This window comes from Pyrus communis, chromosome 9 (genome assembly GCF_963583255.1).
Source record: "Pyrus communis chromosome 9, drPyrComm1.1, whole genome shotgun sequence".
Lineage (NCBI taxonomy): Eukaryota > Viridiplantae > Streptophyta > Magnoliopsida > Rosales > Rosaceae > Pyrus > Pyrus communis.
The window spans coordinates 8,740,990-8,759,882 of NC_084811.1; the positions used below are offsets into that span (position 1 = coordinate 8,740,990).

The following is an 18,893-nucleotide window of genomic DNA, read 5'->3' on the forward strand; positions in this document are numbered from 1 at the left end:
AAGCCCGTGACCCTAAATGGGCTGCTGGATTTATATAGTAGTATATAGAAGACATAGATATAGATGAACAAGTTACAGACAACACATTTGCTTGCAGATCGATTTGGAGATTGTAGCTGTTAGGAAACTATCGGTCTGGATTGTATAGGTGTCACTCTGTTAGTGGTCATTCACTAATTAACAAGTTGTTAGCTGTGATAATTGATTTGTTAGTTAGTGACGTCAACTTTAAGGAGATATGCTGCTCATACGAGTCAAGGTTGAATGCTTTGGTTTATAACAGTACAGACATGACATGTACCAGCCTGTACACACGAATTTTTCTCAAGGATGATTTCAATTTTCATCTTATCACATCAAGAAGTTGAAGATGGTGACGCTTTCTCACGAAGCGTGAGAAAAACAAAGGCGGTGTATGAGATTGCAATAGCGGCAAGCATAACAATCAACATTGCCTGCAATGAGATGTATGAACTGATAAAGAAGACGACTGCAATCGAAGCACTCTGCCAGACCTTGAGCTGTGCAAATGCTCCTTCCTGTTCCCAGAAACAACACAATGTGAGTACAGATTGGTACACGTAAAGCATTAGGGAACAGAATTAGGGAAAGGTGTAGTCAATACCGTGTCGCTCTTGAAGAATATACCAAGCAAAGCACTGAGCTGTGTGTTTAAGACTCCATCACCAATACCTAATACAGCTGCCATTATAAGAGGGTAGACAATTCCGAGTACACCACTCTGAGCGCTGCATCATGACAAGAAATTCATATTCAACAACAGCTTCAAATCAGATATTTACATTATCGGCCAAAGGTTTGAATTAGATTTTACCATAAAAATTTCTCTCTCTACAAAATTGTGGTACACCACACGTAAATACTACTAACCTGTATCCTAGAAGAATCCACAGGAATATTATAGCCTGAAGGAGGACTCCACCAGAAATTATAATAGTGATGGACTTGAGACTGGACGTAAGTCGACCAGCAGTCAGTGAACACTGATTTATGATCCAAACAAATGTGAGATAGACAAACACCAGATATCGAGCATGCATAAAAACTCCATTAATGCATCATCAGCAAAAGTGTTGATTTTGAATGCAACCTCCACTGACCTAACTAATGGTACAAGCTGCATTTAATCAATGATACAAACTACTTTCGTTGGCATACTTACGATTGCATCAAAAGCTCCATAAACAGCCATTGCACCACCCACGCCAGACACACCAAGTGTTGGAGTAACAATATACTCGGTGTATTCAGCCCTAAAATTAGAACAATTGTGCAATGTTCAATAAGGGAAAAAGTAAAAGAAGAAATGAAAACCTAAAATATAATGTTTCGGCTACAAGAGAGTAGGCAGTAATAACTGGTCAAGTAATTACCACACAAATGCTTGTTGCAATCCTGAATACGCCATGAGGGGGATGATCAATAACATCCGTACATCATACAAAGGAGTAATGATTGTCTTTAACAAAGACAACAGAGATGCACAGAAGCTGGGAGAAGAATCCTGGGTGTCCTCCTCTGTTCTACCCTCCCTTTTATGTAAGAAGCACATCAGTATGGTACCCAAAGTCATACTGATGAGAAACACACTAAACAATAAGGTTGTGCCATTATTACTTCCCCCCTGCGGTGATATGAAAAAAAATAAATCAATGCACGTAGTTTCAAAACACTGATAAGTTCTAAATAAAAATCATAGTCTAGTGTATGTGCAGGACTAGACACTCCTAAATTTCGTCGTTACTGAGAAGTCCAAAGAGGAAGTAAGAAACCTAAAGCCATGTTTGCACAACCGTAAGACTGCTGTACTTGTTAAAATAGTATCAGGTTTCGTTACCAACAAATGCATTTTGATTTAACTTATGAGATTGAAGAAGATTCCAAAATGACGGTTCTTTTCTATGCTAGGACCATCAGACTCGTGGGGTCTAATGAGTGAACAAAATCAACAGAAAGGGCACAAGATAAACACAAGTTTAACTACAAGGATGGCAGAGTCACATACTGTTCCATCTCTTAGCACGGCAAGTGATATAAGATTTCCCACAAACTGCAAAAGTTTAAAGTAGAGATTATAAGCCAAAACAGCCACAAACATTACCAATAATGTAACACAAATTCACCTGGTGAGCGGCAAACATTCCCCAAAATTCTCCATTGAAGTGGCCAATGACTGTTCCTTCATGTAAATTATAATCTTTGGCATGACTACGCGCGGTGGAAGTTAGATATGTCCCCTGATAGAGACACATTATGGTCAGCACTTCCACCAAACACTAAAAAGAGACTTGCAACAGATACATATGGGGTGTAATTTGCACCTGCCCAACCCATATTATCGAAGCAGCGAATCCCAAGTACAAAGCAGCCGGAACCATAGTATACCTACATTGAAATACTTCAAACCTAAAGCATATGCATAGTGAACAAATTTATGTAAGAGAGTACGGATATAAGAAAATTAGTTGCTACCAAGAGGGTAGCAAGTTTGCAGCTATGAACAACCAATAGCCAGTAGTCCCAATAATCAAAGCATTCTTCGATCCCAATGCTCGAACAACAGGAGACGCCACCATAGAGAAAAATGTGAAAGACAAATACAAAATCCCAAGTGAAATTGTCCCCAAATCATCCTCCTGAACACAAATTCACAGCCCCAAACAATCACAATCAAGCTGAAAAAATCACAACAATCTATCAAGGGGAAAGCATTTATCAAGCAAAAGTTTCAAACTTTTTTGTTTCGACATAAGGGGATATTCTAAATCACTCAAATCTACGAGCAGCGGGTTCAAACTCCGGTGCGGGCGCGCCAACTGGCCTAACCCACATCCGCAAATTAAATTTCGGAACTTAAAACTCACCGTGTTGACACTTGTCTCGAGATTCTGAGCGGCCCCATAAGCGAGGAAAATCAGCAAAAAGGCACAGCTGAGAATATGAACGTCTCTGGTATGACTCCTCCGGCTTTGAATCGGCGAATTATCCGCCACCAGAGGCGTCTCTTCGTCGGGAAAACCGGCCGAGTCCATAGCTTTCGAGTCCTTCTCCGTACAGATTCTCAAAGAATCGCTATAAAACCCTAGACATGAGTGAGAGAGTCCAACAGTGCGAGGCCAAAAGGAAGGGGTTTCTGCCGGCAGAGAAAACCGAGAGCTAGTGGACAAACAGAGAGATTGACTTTCAATTGGGGTTAATTTTCAGTTCTATCTCTAAAATACTGTTTGGTTGGTGAGAAAATTGAGAGGGAGTTAAGGGGATTCTGAATTTAGGGATTTTGCCGGTTGGTCGGGAATCAAGCGGTAAAGGAAAGGTCTTTGAATCAATCGAAAGAAAAATCTGACGAAACGACAAACGCCGGCGAGCAGTTTCCCAATCATTTCGGTGTCATTGCCGCCATTAATTGCAACGTTTTTTCTTTTCTTTTTTTATTATTTTTTATTTTATTTCTTAAACAATCTCCAACTTTTAGGCTAAAAGCTAAATTTTTTAACCCGAAAAATTTAGCTTTTAGTTCAGAAACAACTTTTATACTTCAACATTTCTGGCCTAAAATTTTAGGTTAGGATTATCAAATAATGAACTTAGGTTAATTTTTTTTCTTAAATTTACTTTTAAAAAAAATAAAAAATTATGTAGACTATAAATAAATTAATTTTATGAACATTTTAATCTAAAAATATTTAAATTCCAATAAATATTGAAAAATTACTAAATTGATACATGAAACACTATGAAAGAATATGAAAATCATGATAGAGATGTATAAACACAAAATACATAAAACACACAAGACACATAGAACACATGTAAAACACATACAAAACACATGTGAAGTACATACAAAACAAATGATAGAGATGAAGCACACACAGAACACATGTGAAACACATACAAAATACATACAAAACACATGAAACGCATAAAACATAAACCTACACACATGAAATTGAAACCTTCAATCATCCTCTATATAAACACAGGTTGAATATCAGTTGATCACACAATCTTTCAATCTTCAATCATCCTCTATATGCACCAATCTTTCAACTTTCAAAGTGTTTTTGTTTCCTAAAAATCCTCAATATCTCATCATCAATGGGTCATAGAAGAAGGCGTAGCAGGACAATGCAGATGGCACAATACCAAGCAAGCCTTGACATTGAGGATACATAATGTAGAAGCTAAACTTGCAAACTCGATTACGCAATATGAGCACCATGTCGAATCTAGCTATCGTGGTTTTGTCACGGGATGTTCATTTGTGCAGCGTGAAAAAGAAGAATGTCATGACCGAATGATGAAAGATTATTTCATCAAGCGTTCGAGATTTCCTGCTCATGATTTTCGGAGGCGGTTTCAGATGTGGATGATGACCAACCAACACATACGAGAGCTATGGCAAGATATGTTGAATATCTCGCTGCAACCACATATGAGACCCGACAGGATAGAGTCACATTGAGTGAGTATATGAGATGTTTAAATAGAATTCAAACTCCTCAAGGTCATGACACACTCCGCAAGGATTTGGTTGAGCATGTATGGCGCTGAGAAGGTGAATGTTGATGATGTTGGTGTATTAATGTGTTCTTTGATGAAATTGAGGTTCCACCATAAAACCAATTGGCAATATGGGGAGTAGCCCAAGACCATATAAGCACATAGCAAACCTTATCCCTCACCGATGTGGGACAACTCTCAACACGCCCCCGCACGTGTGGCGAATTTTCAAGCCTACACGTGGACAACAACTGGGTGACGTGGAGCGCGTGTGGCCGTTTGGCTTCACACGAGGACAACCCGCTCTGATACCATGATGAAATTGAGGTTCCACCATAAAACCAATTGGCAATATGGGGAGTAGCCCAAGACCATATAAGCACATAGCAAACCTTATCCCTCACCGATGTGGGACAACTCTCAACATTCTTGTGTTAAATTGAAGTGTGCTATGTTGTTATTTTATGTAATAATTTTAAGTGCACTATGTTGGTATTTTCTGGTAATAAATTTAAGTGTATTCTTGTGCAAAGTTTTTTGTCTAGTACGTTTGAAAAGTTATTGAATGGAGGTTGAATTATTGAAGGCATCTATTCTACATCAAAGTGTGGAATAATAAGTACAATAATTATCCTTTTTGCTCTTTAAGATTTCATATTTCATGCGCAACACATCATGAACCTGAACCTGAACTCGATGAAGCGAGGTTGATTTGTCGCCTCAGCGATACAGAAACAGAAAGAAGGCTTACGAGAGGCAGATCGCAGAGAGCGTAAGAACTAGCATTGCCTGTAATGAGATGTATGGACTGATGAAGAAGATGAGTGCAACGGCGCCACACTGCCACACCTTTAGCTGCGCAAACGCTCCTTCCTGCGCATGGTCCAGGAAAAACAACAGACTCGGATTCAGATTGTCAAGGCAAGTGCAAGGATAACAAAACTTATAAAGGAGTGATATTTTTCATACCGTATTGTGTCTGAAGAATATTCCAATCAAAGCACTGAGCTGTGTGTTGAAAACTCCATCGCCGATGCCCAAGAGAGCTGACATGATAAGAAGGTTCATTGTGCCAAGTAGTCCACTTGACGGGCTGCTTGATCATTAAAAAGGTAAAATATGAACTAGAGATAACAAGGCATTCACTTCAGATTGGAGATTACAATTGCCATAAAAACTGCTAAGTAACCTGTAAAAAAGAAGCAGCCAGATGAATATAGCGGCCTGAACTAAAGTTCCGCCTGTGACAATAAGAGTGATGGACTTGAGACCCGAGGTAAGTCGACCAGCAGAGAGTGAACACTAACATAAGCGGCACCCAAACGTGTGATCACAAGTCTAGAAAAAACTTCTATCAAGGTTAAAGAACTACTTGTGTATATATACTTACTACTCATCAAAAGCCCCATAAACTGCCATTGCACCGCCCACACCAGACATACCGAGCATTGGTTTAACGATGTACTTAGTGAATTCAGCCCTGAAATTAAAATAATTGTGCAATTATTAACACGGGGCAAGAAAAAGAAAGATTAGAAAAGGAAAATAAGTTATTATTGTTTGGCTGCAGGACAGTATAGCTGCGATAATTGGTCAAGTAGTTACCATACAAATGCTTGTTGTAATCCTGTATATGCCATGAGGGGGATGATTAATAGCCTCCGTATATCAAACAAAGGATGAGCGACATTGACGAAGATGACAGAGTAGCAAGTAAGTTGAGAGACTCTACTTTGTCATCCCGTTTGCTTAAGAAGCACATCAGTATGGTTCCTAAGGTCATATTGCAGAGAAACACAGTGAACAACAAATTTATGTCGCCTGTATTTCCGTCCTGCAGTGATCAAAAGGGAAACAAAATCAATGCACATCGTATCCAAACAACCATGGATTCTAAACGCAAATTGAAACAAGCAATGTATACAAAAGGATGGCAGTTGGCACTCACTTTTCTACTTTTTAGCAAGAAAAGTGGTAAAAGATTTCCAATGAACTGCAAAAGTTCATAGCAAAGATCATAAGCCAAAATGGCAGGATAAATTCGATAGAAAATTGTAGCACAAATTCATAAGGAGGACCGAACAGATTCACCTGTCGACAGGCAAACAATCCCTAAGTTACCAATAACTGTTCGTTCATGTAAGCCATTGTCTCGGGCATGACTATGCACTGCTGCAGTTAGATATGTTCCCTGATGGATCCACAATCAGTTCAGCAATTAAATTCCATCTTTTGTCACTGAACACTAAAGACTTGAAGTTGACGCAAATATGAGATCTCGTACCTGCTCGACCCATATTATTGAAGAGGCAAACCCAAGGTACAAAGAAACCGGAACAATTATGTACCTACAAAGAAATAGTTCAACGTAAAACCATGTGCAACAAAACTAGAGTAAAGACTTTCTTATACTTGGCTCCTCTGTGCAAACGAATCTCAATTTGACATGTTTGCATAAACTTTTTACTTTCGTGATTTCAATGCGTTGCAAAGAATGTATGTCATATGTGTACTACTGTAATTTGCAGTTAAGGAGTCGTGTTCTATGCACATCAGCTGGGATTTTTTTTTACTTTGGACTAAGAATTCAGTTGCTAGTTATTTAGTGGATTAGTAAAGTAGCTACCAAGTTGGTTTCAAATGTGCAGCTATGAACAACCAATAGCCAGTAGTCCCAAGAATCAAAGAGTTCTTTGAAACCCAAACGTCGAACCACTGCCGACACCACCAAAGAGAAAAATGCGAATGATAAATACAAAATTCAAGCAATGTGGTACCCAAATTCTTCTCCTGATTGCCAAATCCAAAAGTTCCATAACCATCAGAATCAAGTTGATCAAAAACATAAAACATATCTAGTACTTCTAGCACTCATTCTTTATCCTTCTGTACTACTTTTGCAAGTGCTAAAAATTTCCAAAATATTTAATTCGAAGTGCAGATGACTAAAAGAGCGAGTGTCAAACCCTTGAAAAATAGAGGAAATGGGAAAAAAAAACATAAAAAAACCCAACTCACAGTGATGAGAGTGCTCTCTAGATTCTGAGTGGCACCAAAAGCAAGAAAGATGAGCAAGAAGGCAGAGCTGAGAATATGGACATCTCTGGCATGGCTCTATGGGATTCGAAGCCGAGAATTATCGACAAGCAGTGGCTTCTCCAGATCATGAAAAGAAGCTGCAGAGACCATAGCAGCAGACTCCACAGCTGATTCTTCTTCTTCTTCAAGTTCCAATCCAACAGATATAGTGAGAGTTAGAGAATTCAACAACCGAAAGTAGGGTTTTTTTAGTAGTGATCAACTCAAAAGTCTGTTTGGTTGCTGAGAAAATGCAGGAAAGATTCTGGATGTAGTGCTTCTGGCACCCGAGAAAATTAATAATATTTAAGGACACCCCATGCAGTGAGTCACTGTTTAGAGAAAAGACATACCCTCTTATGATGATAATCTCTATGATTATGCTGACAAGTTAAATAGATTTATGTGCTACTGGTTGGCGGCAGCGGCTGAGGCAGATGTACACAATTTGATGTGCCACTTCATGCCACCACCCTCTCGTTATATACTTGTGACTACTCGACCAAGTTCCCACAACATGTGGGGTCTACATTTTTTTGGTGAATATCACGTAACTGCATGCATGCAGATAAAGACAGATTGGATCCTCGCAAATTGGAACGCGAAAATTCTGGAGGGTTCATGACGTGGATCGAGATATATGGCCGTTCATTTCTTAGCCAAACCATTTAACGGTTAAGAATGTAACAACTATTGATTTTGGTTTACTCGAACATGCGTAACCGTTTGATTCTTGGCTATAAAGATGAACTAAGGATTCAACAGCCAAGAATTCTGGTTATCATCACATGCATCGAGATTTATAACCATTTGATTCTTAGCTAAACATTCATTAATTAAGGATTCAACAGTAATATGATTATGATTTACCATATCACATGATAGTTCAAATCTTAGCTAAAGGGTAAGGATTTAGAGACTAATGATCTACCGGTCTAGAATCATGTTCTATGCTATGCTATGAGCTGATCCATTCTCGACAAACTCAAGTATATATTAGAAGTTGGAAGCAATATTCTTTCTATAATTAAATAATTAAAAACCCTCTGACTAATAAATAAACTTGCTAGGAAGAGTAAGATTTTAGGATATTAAAGTATGTGTCTTCATACAATTACATGGCTTGAAGGATGTTCCAATTTGATAAGTTCTTGAAACTCTTTCTCCATCTCTTTTGCTTCCCTCAGCAGACTGCTGATGCAAAACCCTAATCCACCCAAACAAACAGTTACTTGCCCTCTAAGCTTCTGATGATCCTCTATTAATCCAGTCATGGCGGCAATTTTTTCGGATAATTCATTGGAATTTTGAAGAAAAGAGTCTACAATGCTTTCAGTCTCTTCCTTATCTGAATCCAAACCCCTAGAATCATTTTCCCTTGCTGATGTTCCAAACTCAATGTCATGTTTGTTATGAACTGCAACAGACTTCTTGGAAGCCAGTTCTTGAAGACAGTGCAGAGATTTCCCAACTTTTTTCTTGAAAATCTCCAAATCTTTCTCAAAGCCCTTCATGGGTTTTCGGAGTTCTTCCAAATCAAGGTCGAAGCACTGTAATACGAGTGATAGAGATTCTATTATGTTGGACATGAAAAGTGAAAGATTCTCCATGTTTGATAAAGATCTCAGGAGCTTGCCATAACAGGCACCGTTGAAAGGGATGAACCAGAAATTAGGCTCCAGCTGAGCTTCTTCAATGAACTTCTCTAACTTTTTGACATGGGATTTCAACTTGCTCTGTTTCTTTCTCAACTTTGGACTCATTGAAGCGATTTGGTTGTCGAAAAGAACTAAATCTTCGATGCATTCTTGAAGGGATCCCAATCCAAGTGAAAGTTTGAGTTTTGCCAGAGTTGCTGCTCTTGCAGGGGATGTGAGAATCTCTATGGTGACGAAACATATCAATCCAATGACAGCCCCTGTGATTCGAGCAATTGCAAAATCGATCGGAGGGCCATAATCTTTCCTGCCAAGTATTAGTAGTGCCCCTACAGCTGCTGATATTCCACCGGCTTGGCCATACATCCTGCTGTGCCTTAGGAAGCTTGTGAAAACTAACCAAGGTAGAAGAGATAAGAAACTCAAGTCCTCGACTTCCTTGAAGATGAAGCAACACAAGATCCCGTAGATTGATCCCATTGCCGTAGATTGTGCTCTAGCATTCGCTACAGTAAATGTTGCTTGTCTTCCCCTAACAAAGCTTATTGCAATTATTAGTCCTGCCCAACATGCTTCTCTCTCATTGAACAGCAAACCCAACAGCACAGCAAGGCCTAATGAAAGTGAGCACTTAACTGCAAAATATAGACTTGTTTTGCTTGGTTTAATGCACAAAATGTCACAGCTCCATTTGATTTGTGAACCACCTGAGCTTTCAGTGTAAGAGCTCTCTCGCTTGCATTCTTCAATAGCCTCGGTATTTTCTTGGAGGAGTTTCAGACAATCAACGAAAAAGAAAGCCAATAAATCTTCATGAAAAATGGTTTCAAGGGGCCAGAAGGCCTCTTTCAAAGATCTTTCCTTTTTCTTTCTTGTGTAGAAAGGTGCAAAGCGCTCGAGCTGCTCAAGCTGGTCATGTATTCGCCTTTTCAGGTCGTGTAAAGCATCCGCTTGCAGTTTCTTCATCATGGCAACTGGAAAGGAAGGGCATGAAGTTGAAGCTATTGCAATCCCTCTCAAGGGTATTTCAACTTCCTGCAATTTTTCTCGAACATAGAAGCGACTAGGGTTGAGGATATTTTTGATTGTTGGTCTTTCCCACAGTAAGGCTTCCTGTCCAAAAGGAAACCACATTGGTTTAACTTAAAATCACAATGTCAGCAGAGAGAATCTGAGCAGAGGAACCAAGCTCCTGTACAGAAGGTAGTTTTACCTGTTTATGTTCGATACTTCGGAGGAGCTTTTCTCCTGCTTCAGCCAAGGGTTTGGCCTGTAAAATAAAGTCAAGTGCAGCAGAGCTGTCTTGAGACAAGATTGCATCTAAATAGAAGTTGAACCTCTTCCTAGCGTTCTCGGCATATTTTTGGCACATTTGTCTCACCTGAAATGTTACAAGCATTCCCTTTAGGTTCATCGTGACATGTGATTTTGAGGTGTGACAAGAAAAAGAACAGGTTGAAGGTTATATCACTCAATTTGCATATTTATTCTACGCACACATCATATAACCATTTCAAATCTTATCAAAATTTCAGTAAAACTAATGTTGAAATCTCGAATTTGGACGGAGTAAGTTGCTACAAAAAGAATGGAATTACGTGGTGGATGTGAAGTTGAAGATGAAGCCACGAAGGAATATGGAATAGACTGATTTTCAGGCATCAGTGACAAGAATTTAAGGACCTCTTCTTCCACTGACCCTTCTTTTTTTTGGGTGACCCTTCTCTTTTTGGGTGTGTTTTCACTTTTTTTTTTTTTTCAATTAAAACTCGATCCTCTATAATATTATTTTTCCATTTTTGTTCCTAAATTTTAGTTCAGTTTATTCAAAATTTCTGTTAAATTTTGTACCTTTACCATTTTATAACCTCAAGAATGCCTTTTATAACCAAAACAAGAAAAGAAAAAAAACGAAAGAATGGACCACATGATTTGAATCATCGTGAAGTTTTTAAGAATACGATATTGTGAACTACTCCAATCTATAACCAATGGGTTGCGAACTTCCATGCAAGAAGGTGGACGCACTTGCCTAACCAACGTCTATGAATCCCGTACAAATTGATATGCAAACATATGGAAGACAAACAACACATGTTGTAAATGTATGTGTGTGTGTGTGTGTGTGTGTGTGTGTGTGTGTGTGTGTGTGTGTGTGTGTGTGTGTAGATGTATATATACCTCGTGGTAGGCAAGGTAAGGAGACAACGCAGTTGCCAGAGATGGCTTTCGGTAGAAGAACAAGTTGGGAAACAACATAGCCCCAACAGATGCCGAAGCTCCAAGCACAGTACTCAAACACACCTGAATCGGGCGCATAAGTACCAACTCATCAGCTTCTGCACAATGAATGGCAGTGCCTACATACACAATCACAATCTGACCAAACGCAATCCGCTTAGACATCAAGTGAGTTGCTCCAGGCAGTGCCACAACAAAAGTGCACAGTGCCACTGCAAGGGCGGATACGAAATAACTGAAGTGTGCGGGTCCTATCAGCCGGAGGCTCAGGAGTGTAAGGATCAGGACCTGAATACAACCATAAAGCGCGTGCCAGAAGCCTCTCAGCGCCTCCCCAAGTGTCGCGTCTGGGAGGATGAGGATTGTGGTGAGGTAAGAGTATCCAGGGTAAGCTACTAAACGCCTGAGAGGCTGTGGACCGTAGAGGGTGGTGGTGTAGACTATGGTGCAGGCTAAGATGGTTTGAAATGCTGAGCGCAGCCTTAGGCACCACACGGCACAGGTCCAGCTCGTCCTGCTGGCCGGAACCATTGATCCCGGAGCGTTGTGAGTCTCCAAGTTCACATGTAAAACTGAATGAGATCATATGGTATCATATAGTCATGTGCTAGCATAGCAAAGCTAGATTCGACTTAAAAAAAATTTGCCGGTGTATATTTGTTTGCTTTTAGCATGCAGATGCTAGTGAAATGGTAGTAGACAATTTTCATGGCTTTGGTAGAAACAAAGATTTTTTTTACATTTACTGAGATGTCAATGTGCAATGTCTCTACAAGTACAGAATAATTTCCTTTTTTTTGTTTTTTTTTTTTTTTGACTTATTTTTTGTTATGCTCTTTGGAGCTTCATTTTGATCTTATTTTGCTTTCTGTAACTCCAAAATTACCATTTTACTCCCTGAAAATGAAAATTCGTATCACTTTGACTTGTGGACTCTCTTCTCCATCAAACTTATAGGTTGCCTCTAGAAACATATGTAGGACCTAACATTTAATAAGACTATGCTACATGCAATAAATTTGATTATAAATCTCCATTATGTGTTTACATTCAACAATCAAAGAATATTAAGTTTAAAAGAAATTGAAGAGGTGAAAAAGATTAAAAAAAAGAAAAGAAATTGATTAGCATGTCGCTCCCAAATCAAACCCACATAAGAAATTAACAGATTTAAGGCAATGTGAAGCGAATTTGAGTTTTATATAACAACTTTCAAGGTTCAGGGGGCAAAATAAGATCAAAATCGAGTTTCATGATGCAAAGTTGAGCGAACTTTGAATTTCAGGGAGTAAAGTAACAACTTTTGAGTTAAATAGAGCAAAGTGAGATTAAAATTGAATTTCAGGGGACATAGCTAAAATAAGCCTTATTTTTTGGGGGATTTTTGATCTAGGTCCAAAAGTATAGGTTATTTTTAAGATTGGGCCCAGTTATCTAATTACATATTTTTGTATCAATTTGTCTTTTTAGATAAAAAAATTTTAATTCATTAACTTTTGTGATAAAGTTATATTATAAAGAAAGATGTAATACAATTAATCTATGTTATAGGTAGACTATGAACAAAAACCTATGGCATAGGTAGATAGACAGTTAAAGCTAAATTACAATTCTATGGTTGGTGTTTTAGTCAAAAGCCACTCTGGCTTACTTGGGAATCATGGATTGTTAAGGGGAATTGGATCCCATCCGGATTCACTTTGTGAGGATTCTCGGGATCCCCATATCTTAGTCATTCATCATGTATCATGCGGTCAGAAATCATTTGACTTTTTTTATTTAAAATTAAACACAAATAGTATCTCATGAAAACTGGCCTCGCGATATACGATGAACAGTTAGGATGTGAGGATTCCTAGGATCCCCACAAAATGGATCCAGGATCATCTTTCTAAGAGGAATTGGATCCCATCCGGATCCACTTTATGAAGATCCTAAGGATCCCCACATCTTGTTAAGGATGATCTGCATAAAGTTAAGGTGGGGACCACTATGACGGTATTCCAAACTCATAACCAACTATTAGTTGGCAAAATGAAGCAATGATAATGCATTTTTTGTTTGAGATACTGCCCCGGCGGCAGTATAGGTCCTTCCTTCGTATTGGGTTTACTGCTTACCCTCATATTTTAGTTAAGATATGATTCTCATACACCCTTTTTTAGTTCTGCACAATTCTGTTATTTTTGTCTATTGATTCTCCTATAATTTATTCATATAAGACCATAAATAAACAAGAGTGTACACTATGCAAGAGAAGAAAAAAATTGTGCGAAAATCACTTTCCTTTTAATAATAATGACTAAATTTAATTGAATTGCTTGTAATACCTGCTAACAACTGTATACTGTAAAAGGAATAATAATAATACAAAAAAATATCTATACTAAGGGCTAAGGGGTTCGGATTTAAGCTAAGTCACACAATAAGTCGGCCATAATAATTTGTTACCGAACTCGCCAACTACATAAGTCAAACCCAAAACCTCACACTTACACACGTGAAGATGAAGACCAACTAAACTGACACTGCATTGTAACTTAAAGACAAAATGATAAACCTTCATATGTCATTAACATGACAAATGATATTATCTACACTAAGGGGAAGGGGTGGGCTAGCAATAATGTGGTTCAAATTCGCCTTTAGCGAGAATCGAACCTCTCCCTTACAAGTGAAGAAGAATATCACTAGACCGTAGTAGTGTAATACTAAGTAACTGTTTTAATGAATTTAAGTTACTTGTTTTTATATAGTTTTGATTCCTATTTGGAGAGAAATTGAAGCATTAAGAACATATACGGTTATCAATAGAAAGACCCAATTCGACCAAAGTACATACAAGAAATTGCAGAAAAAATACAGGAACAAGACCCAATTAGATATTGTAAGCCGTATAAAATAAGTGGGTCCAGATTAATTTATCCGGTTCTTATTTACTACAAACAGCGCTAAACACTGGATCCATACTAGACAGTACTATCCGGTGTCTAGAAAAGTCTGCCAAACGAGGCCTAAAGATTCCAAAAAGCACTTGCATTTTAATTAAAAATCTTGATGTGCTTCTAAGCAGAAATGTTTTTTAAGATAGCATTTCCAAACACTTGTAGAAAAACTAAGGGTTTAGTTCAAGAGTAATGTTAATCACTCGTCTTTGTGTTCGACTGGTACGTCCCTGATCAACAAAAAAGCCATTTGCACTGCAAACTGAATTCTGTCCTGACCAGATAAGATAATGGATCATCAAAGTGTCCACCAGATAAGGCAAATCTAAATGCTAAATATTTTGTGCGACTGAATGAGGTGCATAAGTACCAGATCAAAGAGAAATAACATAGTTAAAGAATACACCTTAGCATATTCTTCACAATTACGAGAGCACGAAATAAGTTCCAATGGAGAGATGGAGAGAGCGAGAGAGAGAGAGAGTCAAAATACGTTCCATCGTGGGTCGCCTGAGACTAAGAAGAGGAGGATCTGATTCTAAAATGAAGAAATTTTCTTCTTATATACTCATAAGTTCAAGACAGACTTGAACTTCCAGTAAGGTTCACTTTGAAATATGTTGTGCCAGAATCTGCATGGCACAGCACGAGTGACAACTCAATACTCCCATCAAACATGTGCTACATTCGAAGAAGAACCTAAACCCGTTACACACAGCAGGGGTCACATTCTACACAAATATGAATGCATGACGTGAATATGTGAGACTACAGAAAAATCTATAGCTCTATTCTTAATGTTTGATCACTTCTTTTGGGTCTTTCTCTATACACGTAAAGTCCAACTTGAATCAACATAAAGTGAGAAGTTGCAGTCGTATGCATTCGAATTAATATCATGATAAACATGTACTATTGTTTCCAAAAACTTAGTCCATACGCCAGCTATTTTTTCTATACTCTAGAATAATACACAAGCACCATCAGGGAGAACGGCTAATACATTTGAAAAAAGGTTTGCAATACGTTTACATCATCTGCTACATCAGCTTAGAAGATAGAGTATCAAAAGAAAGGATGGATTCATTTTCGGTGGTATAATATTACCATATCTATGGAAGTACCTGAACTCTCCTTTTGTAGATGGGGAACAGTGCTGTAATGTATTGATTCCATGCTTCCTAGCTTTACGCATATCATCCTCCAAAATTCCTTCATCATGTTTGCTACATCTATGTTGCATCGTCTGTTGGACTAGAAGCTGATACTTGAAAGTTGAAACTGATTCAGAATAAATCATCTTTGCCAATAAGATTTTCTGGGCTTTTCTCTATTCAAGATACCACCAAGGTTGGCCAATGCATCCTGATATTTGCGGATTTTGAGGAAACCGCTTATCATGGAAACTTCACTGTCTGAAAGCTTTGCTTTCTCCATGACCATATCAACAAGGTTAATTAAGGTATCCTCCATGGATAAAGCTTGGAGTCCTTCAGCCAGCATAGAAAATGATGAGAATTCTGGTAAATAACCTTTCTCCATCATCTCAACTGCAAAGTCAACTGCTTCTCCAATTGGTCCTCCACCATTACAAAGCCCGCGTAGGACAATCTTATATGTTATAGAATCAGGAGGATCACCTTTCTCCATCATCTCTCGGAAAAGCCTCATGGCTTCTGTTGTTCTCTTCCGTTTAAATAGCGATTGTAGTACGGGGTTATAAGCCTGGGGAGATGGGATCAACCCTTTCATCTGCAGACTTCTGAGGAGTCTGCTTGCAACCTGAACCCTACCTGCCCTACATAACCCCCCAATCAATGTCCCGTATGTGACTATGTCTGGTTCACACCCATTTGAACTCATTGTCTGAACAATATCTGCCGCCTTCTTTATATCCCCAGCTCTACAGAAATATGTGAGCATGGAATTATAGGTGAACTTGTCGGGCTTCAAGCCTTCCATTATCATCTGGTCCATAAGCTGGGAAGCTTCCTCCACACGTTTACTCTGACAAAGGCCATCAATAAGGGTGTTGTAGGTCACTGAATTTCTTGAAATCCCCTGCAGTTCCATCTGATCAAAAATCTCTTCTGCGTCATCAATTCTTTTGTTTTTGCACAACCCATCAATGAGAGTATTGTATATAACCACATTACGTGCACAACCTCTCAACTCCATTTCTGTCAGCAGGCTCATTGCCTCCTTTAGCCTCCCTCTCGAACAGTGGCTATCAATCAACATACTGTAAGTAAACCCATCAGGCTGGCATCCTGATGCCTTCATCTCCTCAAATAGTTCCAAAGCAGCTTTATGATTACTGTTCAAGCAGAGACCTTGAATCAGAGAATTGACAGTACAAACATCAGGCAAAATTCCCTTGCTAGTAAGAACACGAGCAAGTTTGGTTGCCTCTTCAACCCGGTTCTCCTTACACAATGTGCTAATCAGAGTATTATATGTGACAGTATTTGGAGAACAGTCCCTCGAAACCATTTGATCAAGAAGTTCCACTGCCTCTTCAATTTCACCCAACTTACACAATCCGGAAATCAAGGAGTTATACGTGTAAATATCCAGTTCAAATCCCTCTTGAAGCATCACGTCCATGATCTCCAAAGCATGCGTAACATGCCCCACCCTGCACAAACCCTTCACCAACGTATTAAACGTAAACTGATCCGGAGAGAACCCCTCATCCACCATCTTTTCTATAAAACTGAACGCTTCATCGACCTGACCCTCTTTGCAAAACCCATTAACCAAAACATTAACAGTCACATTTGTACACGGGCACCCATGTTCTACCATCTGGTCCCTCATTCTCAATGCCCCTTTCATGTCACCTTCCTCAATGTACCCCTGCATTACTGTCGTGAACGTTTTCTCATCCGGCTTCAAACCATGGTTCGACATATCCTCCATCAACAAAAGGGCAGGCCTAATCTGATGAGCTCTACACAATGCCTTTATCAAAATGTTAAATGTGGAAACATCCGGCTTAATTCCTCTACCAAGCATGCCCGAATTCGCAGTTTCGACAAGCTTAAGTTTGTTCCCCTCAACAACAACATTCAACAAGAAATTGTAAAAATGAGTGTCGGGTTTGCACCCGAACACGCCTTCCATCATTTCCACAACCCCAAGAATTTCATCATACAAATCAAAGGCTGCGTAGCTCTGAACAAAAATCAAGAAAGTACCTGAGCTAATAGGGCAGCCGACGTGCTTCATCTCGTTAAGGATGCTCCTCATCGACTCGAAAGACCCCACCTTTCCGAGCTTGCGGAGGACCTCCTCGTACACGGTGGAGTCGGGGGTGAAATTGGGCTGCTTGGAGGCCCATTCGAAGAGGCGGAGCGCAGAGGACTCGTCGTTCTGGCGGCGGAGGGTATCGAGGAGCTGCTGCGGAGTGAAGTCCGGAGGGAGGTGGTGGTGGTGGTGGGTGGAGGTAGGGGTTGAATAGGAGAGGGAAGAATGGATGAGGAGCCGGTCGTGGCGGTGAGAGAGCGGGAAGGAGAGAGAAGTGAAGGGTTTTTGAGCGGAGGAGGGCGGCGGTGGCAGGGTTTGGGGTATGGTGTGGGTGGGAGACCATGGATAGCATTTGAGAGAGAAGGAGAACGCCATTGAAGCAATTCAACAAACGGATGGGGTGCTTTCAGGCCATGGCGGAGAAGAAAGGCAGCTTTTAAATTGAGCTGAAAATTTGTTTGAACTACTGAAGTAGAGAGAGATGGACGGATAAGTTGCGGTTTGTATCCTGGTTATGGGATTTTCTTTCTTTCATTGAAACGACGCCGTATGGTGAGTTAATACGTGCAGTTGACAGTTGACCATTCTTCTCTCTGTCCTTGCCTCGAATCCCAACTGTTCATTCCTCTTTCCTTGCTTCAAATATAGATCGAGAGCTTATTTCAGATTGCTTTTCAAAAAGCACTTTTATTCCTTGGCATTTTTTAGGAGGCACTTATCAATCGTGTTTTGACAAAGAAGCACTCTTTCGTTTGACTATTCACACGGACGTGCTTTGCACGATAAATAAGTGCATTTGATGGCGTTGGGCTGTGAGAATATCTGTCTCGCTGAAGGTGGGTCAAAATCACTCGTGTTGGTGTCCCTAGAACTAGTTAAGATTGGAATTGACTCCAGCACGTCATGTATATTCCCGTCCCACAAAATAGGACGTATAAGACACAATAGATGGGATGATTTCTTCACCCTTAAAACTCAAAAACCGTCACTTTATTTTCTTGTTTCTTTTAACTTCGTTAGACATCTTGTATGTGGCGACATGTGTCAGACAAACCACCCAATAAGACTGCCACCGTGTCACTAGGTCCAGGCCAACATCGACCAAAGTTGTATTTTACACCAGCAGCAGGGCAGTTATTTCCCTCGAACGGATAGGCATGTACATGAAAGCCGAAAATAGGCACAGAATCACAACTCA

At 39.5% G+C, this 18,893-nt stretch overlaps 2 protein-coding genes across 3 annotated transcripts; both read right to left on the reverse strand.

Annotated features, from left to right (window-relative positions):
* Positions 1 to 248: 248 nt before the first annotated feature.
* Positions 249 to 3,418, reverse strand: LOC137745635 (UNC93-like protein 3). 2 transcript variants are annotated; one of them, XM_068485621.1, is made up of 10 exons: positions 2,886 to 3,418; positions 2,494 to 2,657; positions 2,343 to 2,406; positions 2,145 to 2,258; positions 2,027 to 2,071; positions 1,395 to 1,645; positions 1,184 to 1,274; positions 892 to 1,004; positions 626 to 749; positions 249 to 539 (listed from the first exon to the last, which is right to left on the reverse strand). In XM_068485621.1, the coding sequence occupies exons 1-10, from the start codon at positions 3,051 to 3,053 to the stop codon at positions 357 to 359; spliced, it is 1,317 nt and encodes a 438-aa protein (XP_068341722.1). In that variant the 5' UTR covers positions 3,054 to 3,418; the 3' UTR covers positions 249 to 356. The 2 variants fall into 2 exon arrangements, with proteins under 2 accessions (XP_068341722.1, XP_068341723.1); XM_068485622.1 differs by having other exon boundaries at positions 2,494 to 2,696; positions 2,886 to 3,026.
* An 11,890-nt stretch (positions 3,419 to 15,308) lies between these two features.
* Positions 15,309 to 18,179, reverse strand: LOC137744812 (pentatricopeptide repeat-containing protein At3g53700, chloroplastic). The gene has a single exon (XM_068484613.1). It carries the CDS (start codon positions 18,068 to 18,070, stop codon positions 15,743 to 15,745), a length of 2,328 nt encoding a protein of 775 aa, XP_068340714.1. The 5' UTR covers positions 18,071 to 18,179; the 3' UTR covers positions 15,309 to 15,742.
* Positions 18,180 to 18,893: the final 714 nt, after the last annotated feature.

Coding starts and splice junctions, on each gene's coding strand:
- LOC137744812 (XM_068484613.1), bottom strand. CDS start 18,070: ATGGCGTTCTCCTTCTCTCTCAAATGCTATCCATGGTCTCCCACCCAC.
- LOC137745635 (XM_068485621.1), bottom strand. CDS start 3,053: ATGGACTCGGCCGGTTTTCCCGACGAAGAGACGCCTCTGGTGGCGGAT. Junction 2,072..2,144: donor GAATGTTTGCCGCTCACCAG/GTGAATTTGTGT, acceptor AAACTTTTGCAG/TTTGTGGGAAATCTTATATC. Junction 1,646..2,026: donor CCGTGCTAAGAGATGGAACA/GTATGTGACTCT, acceptor ATATCACCGCAG/GGGGGAAGTAATAATGGCAC.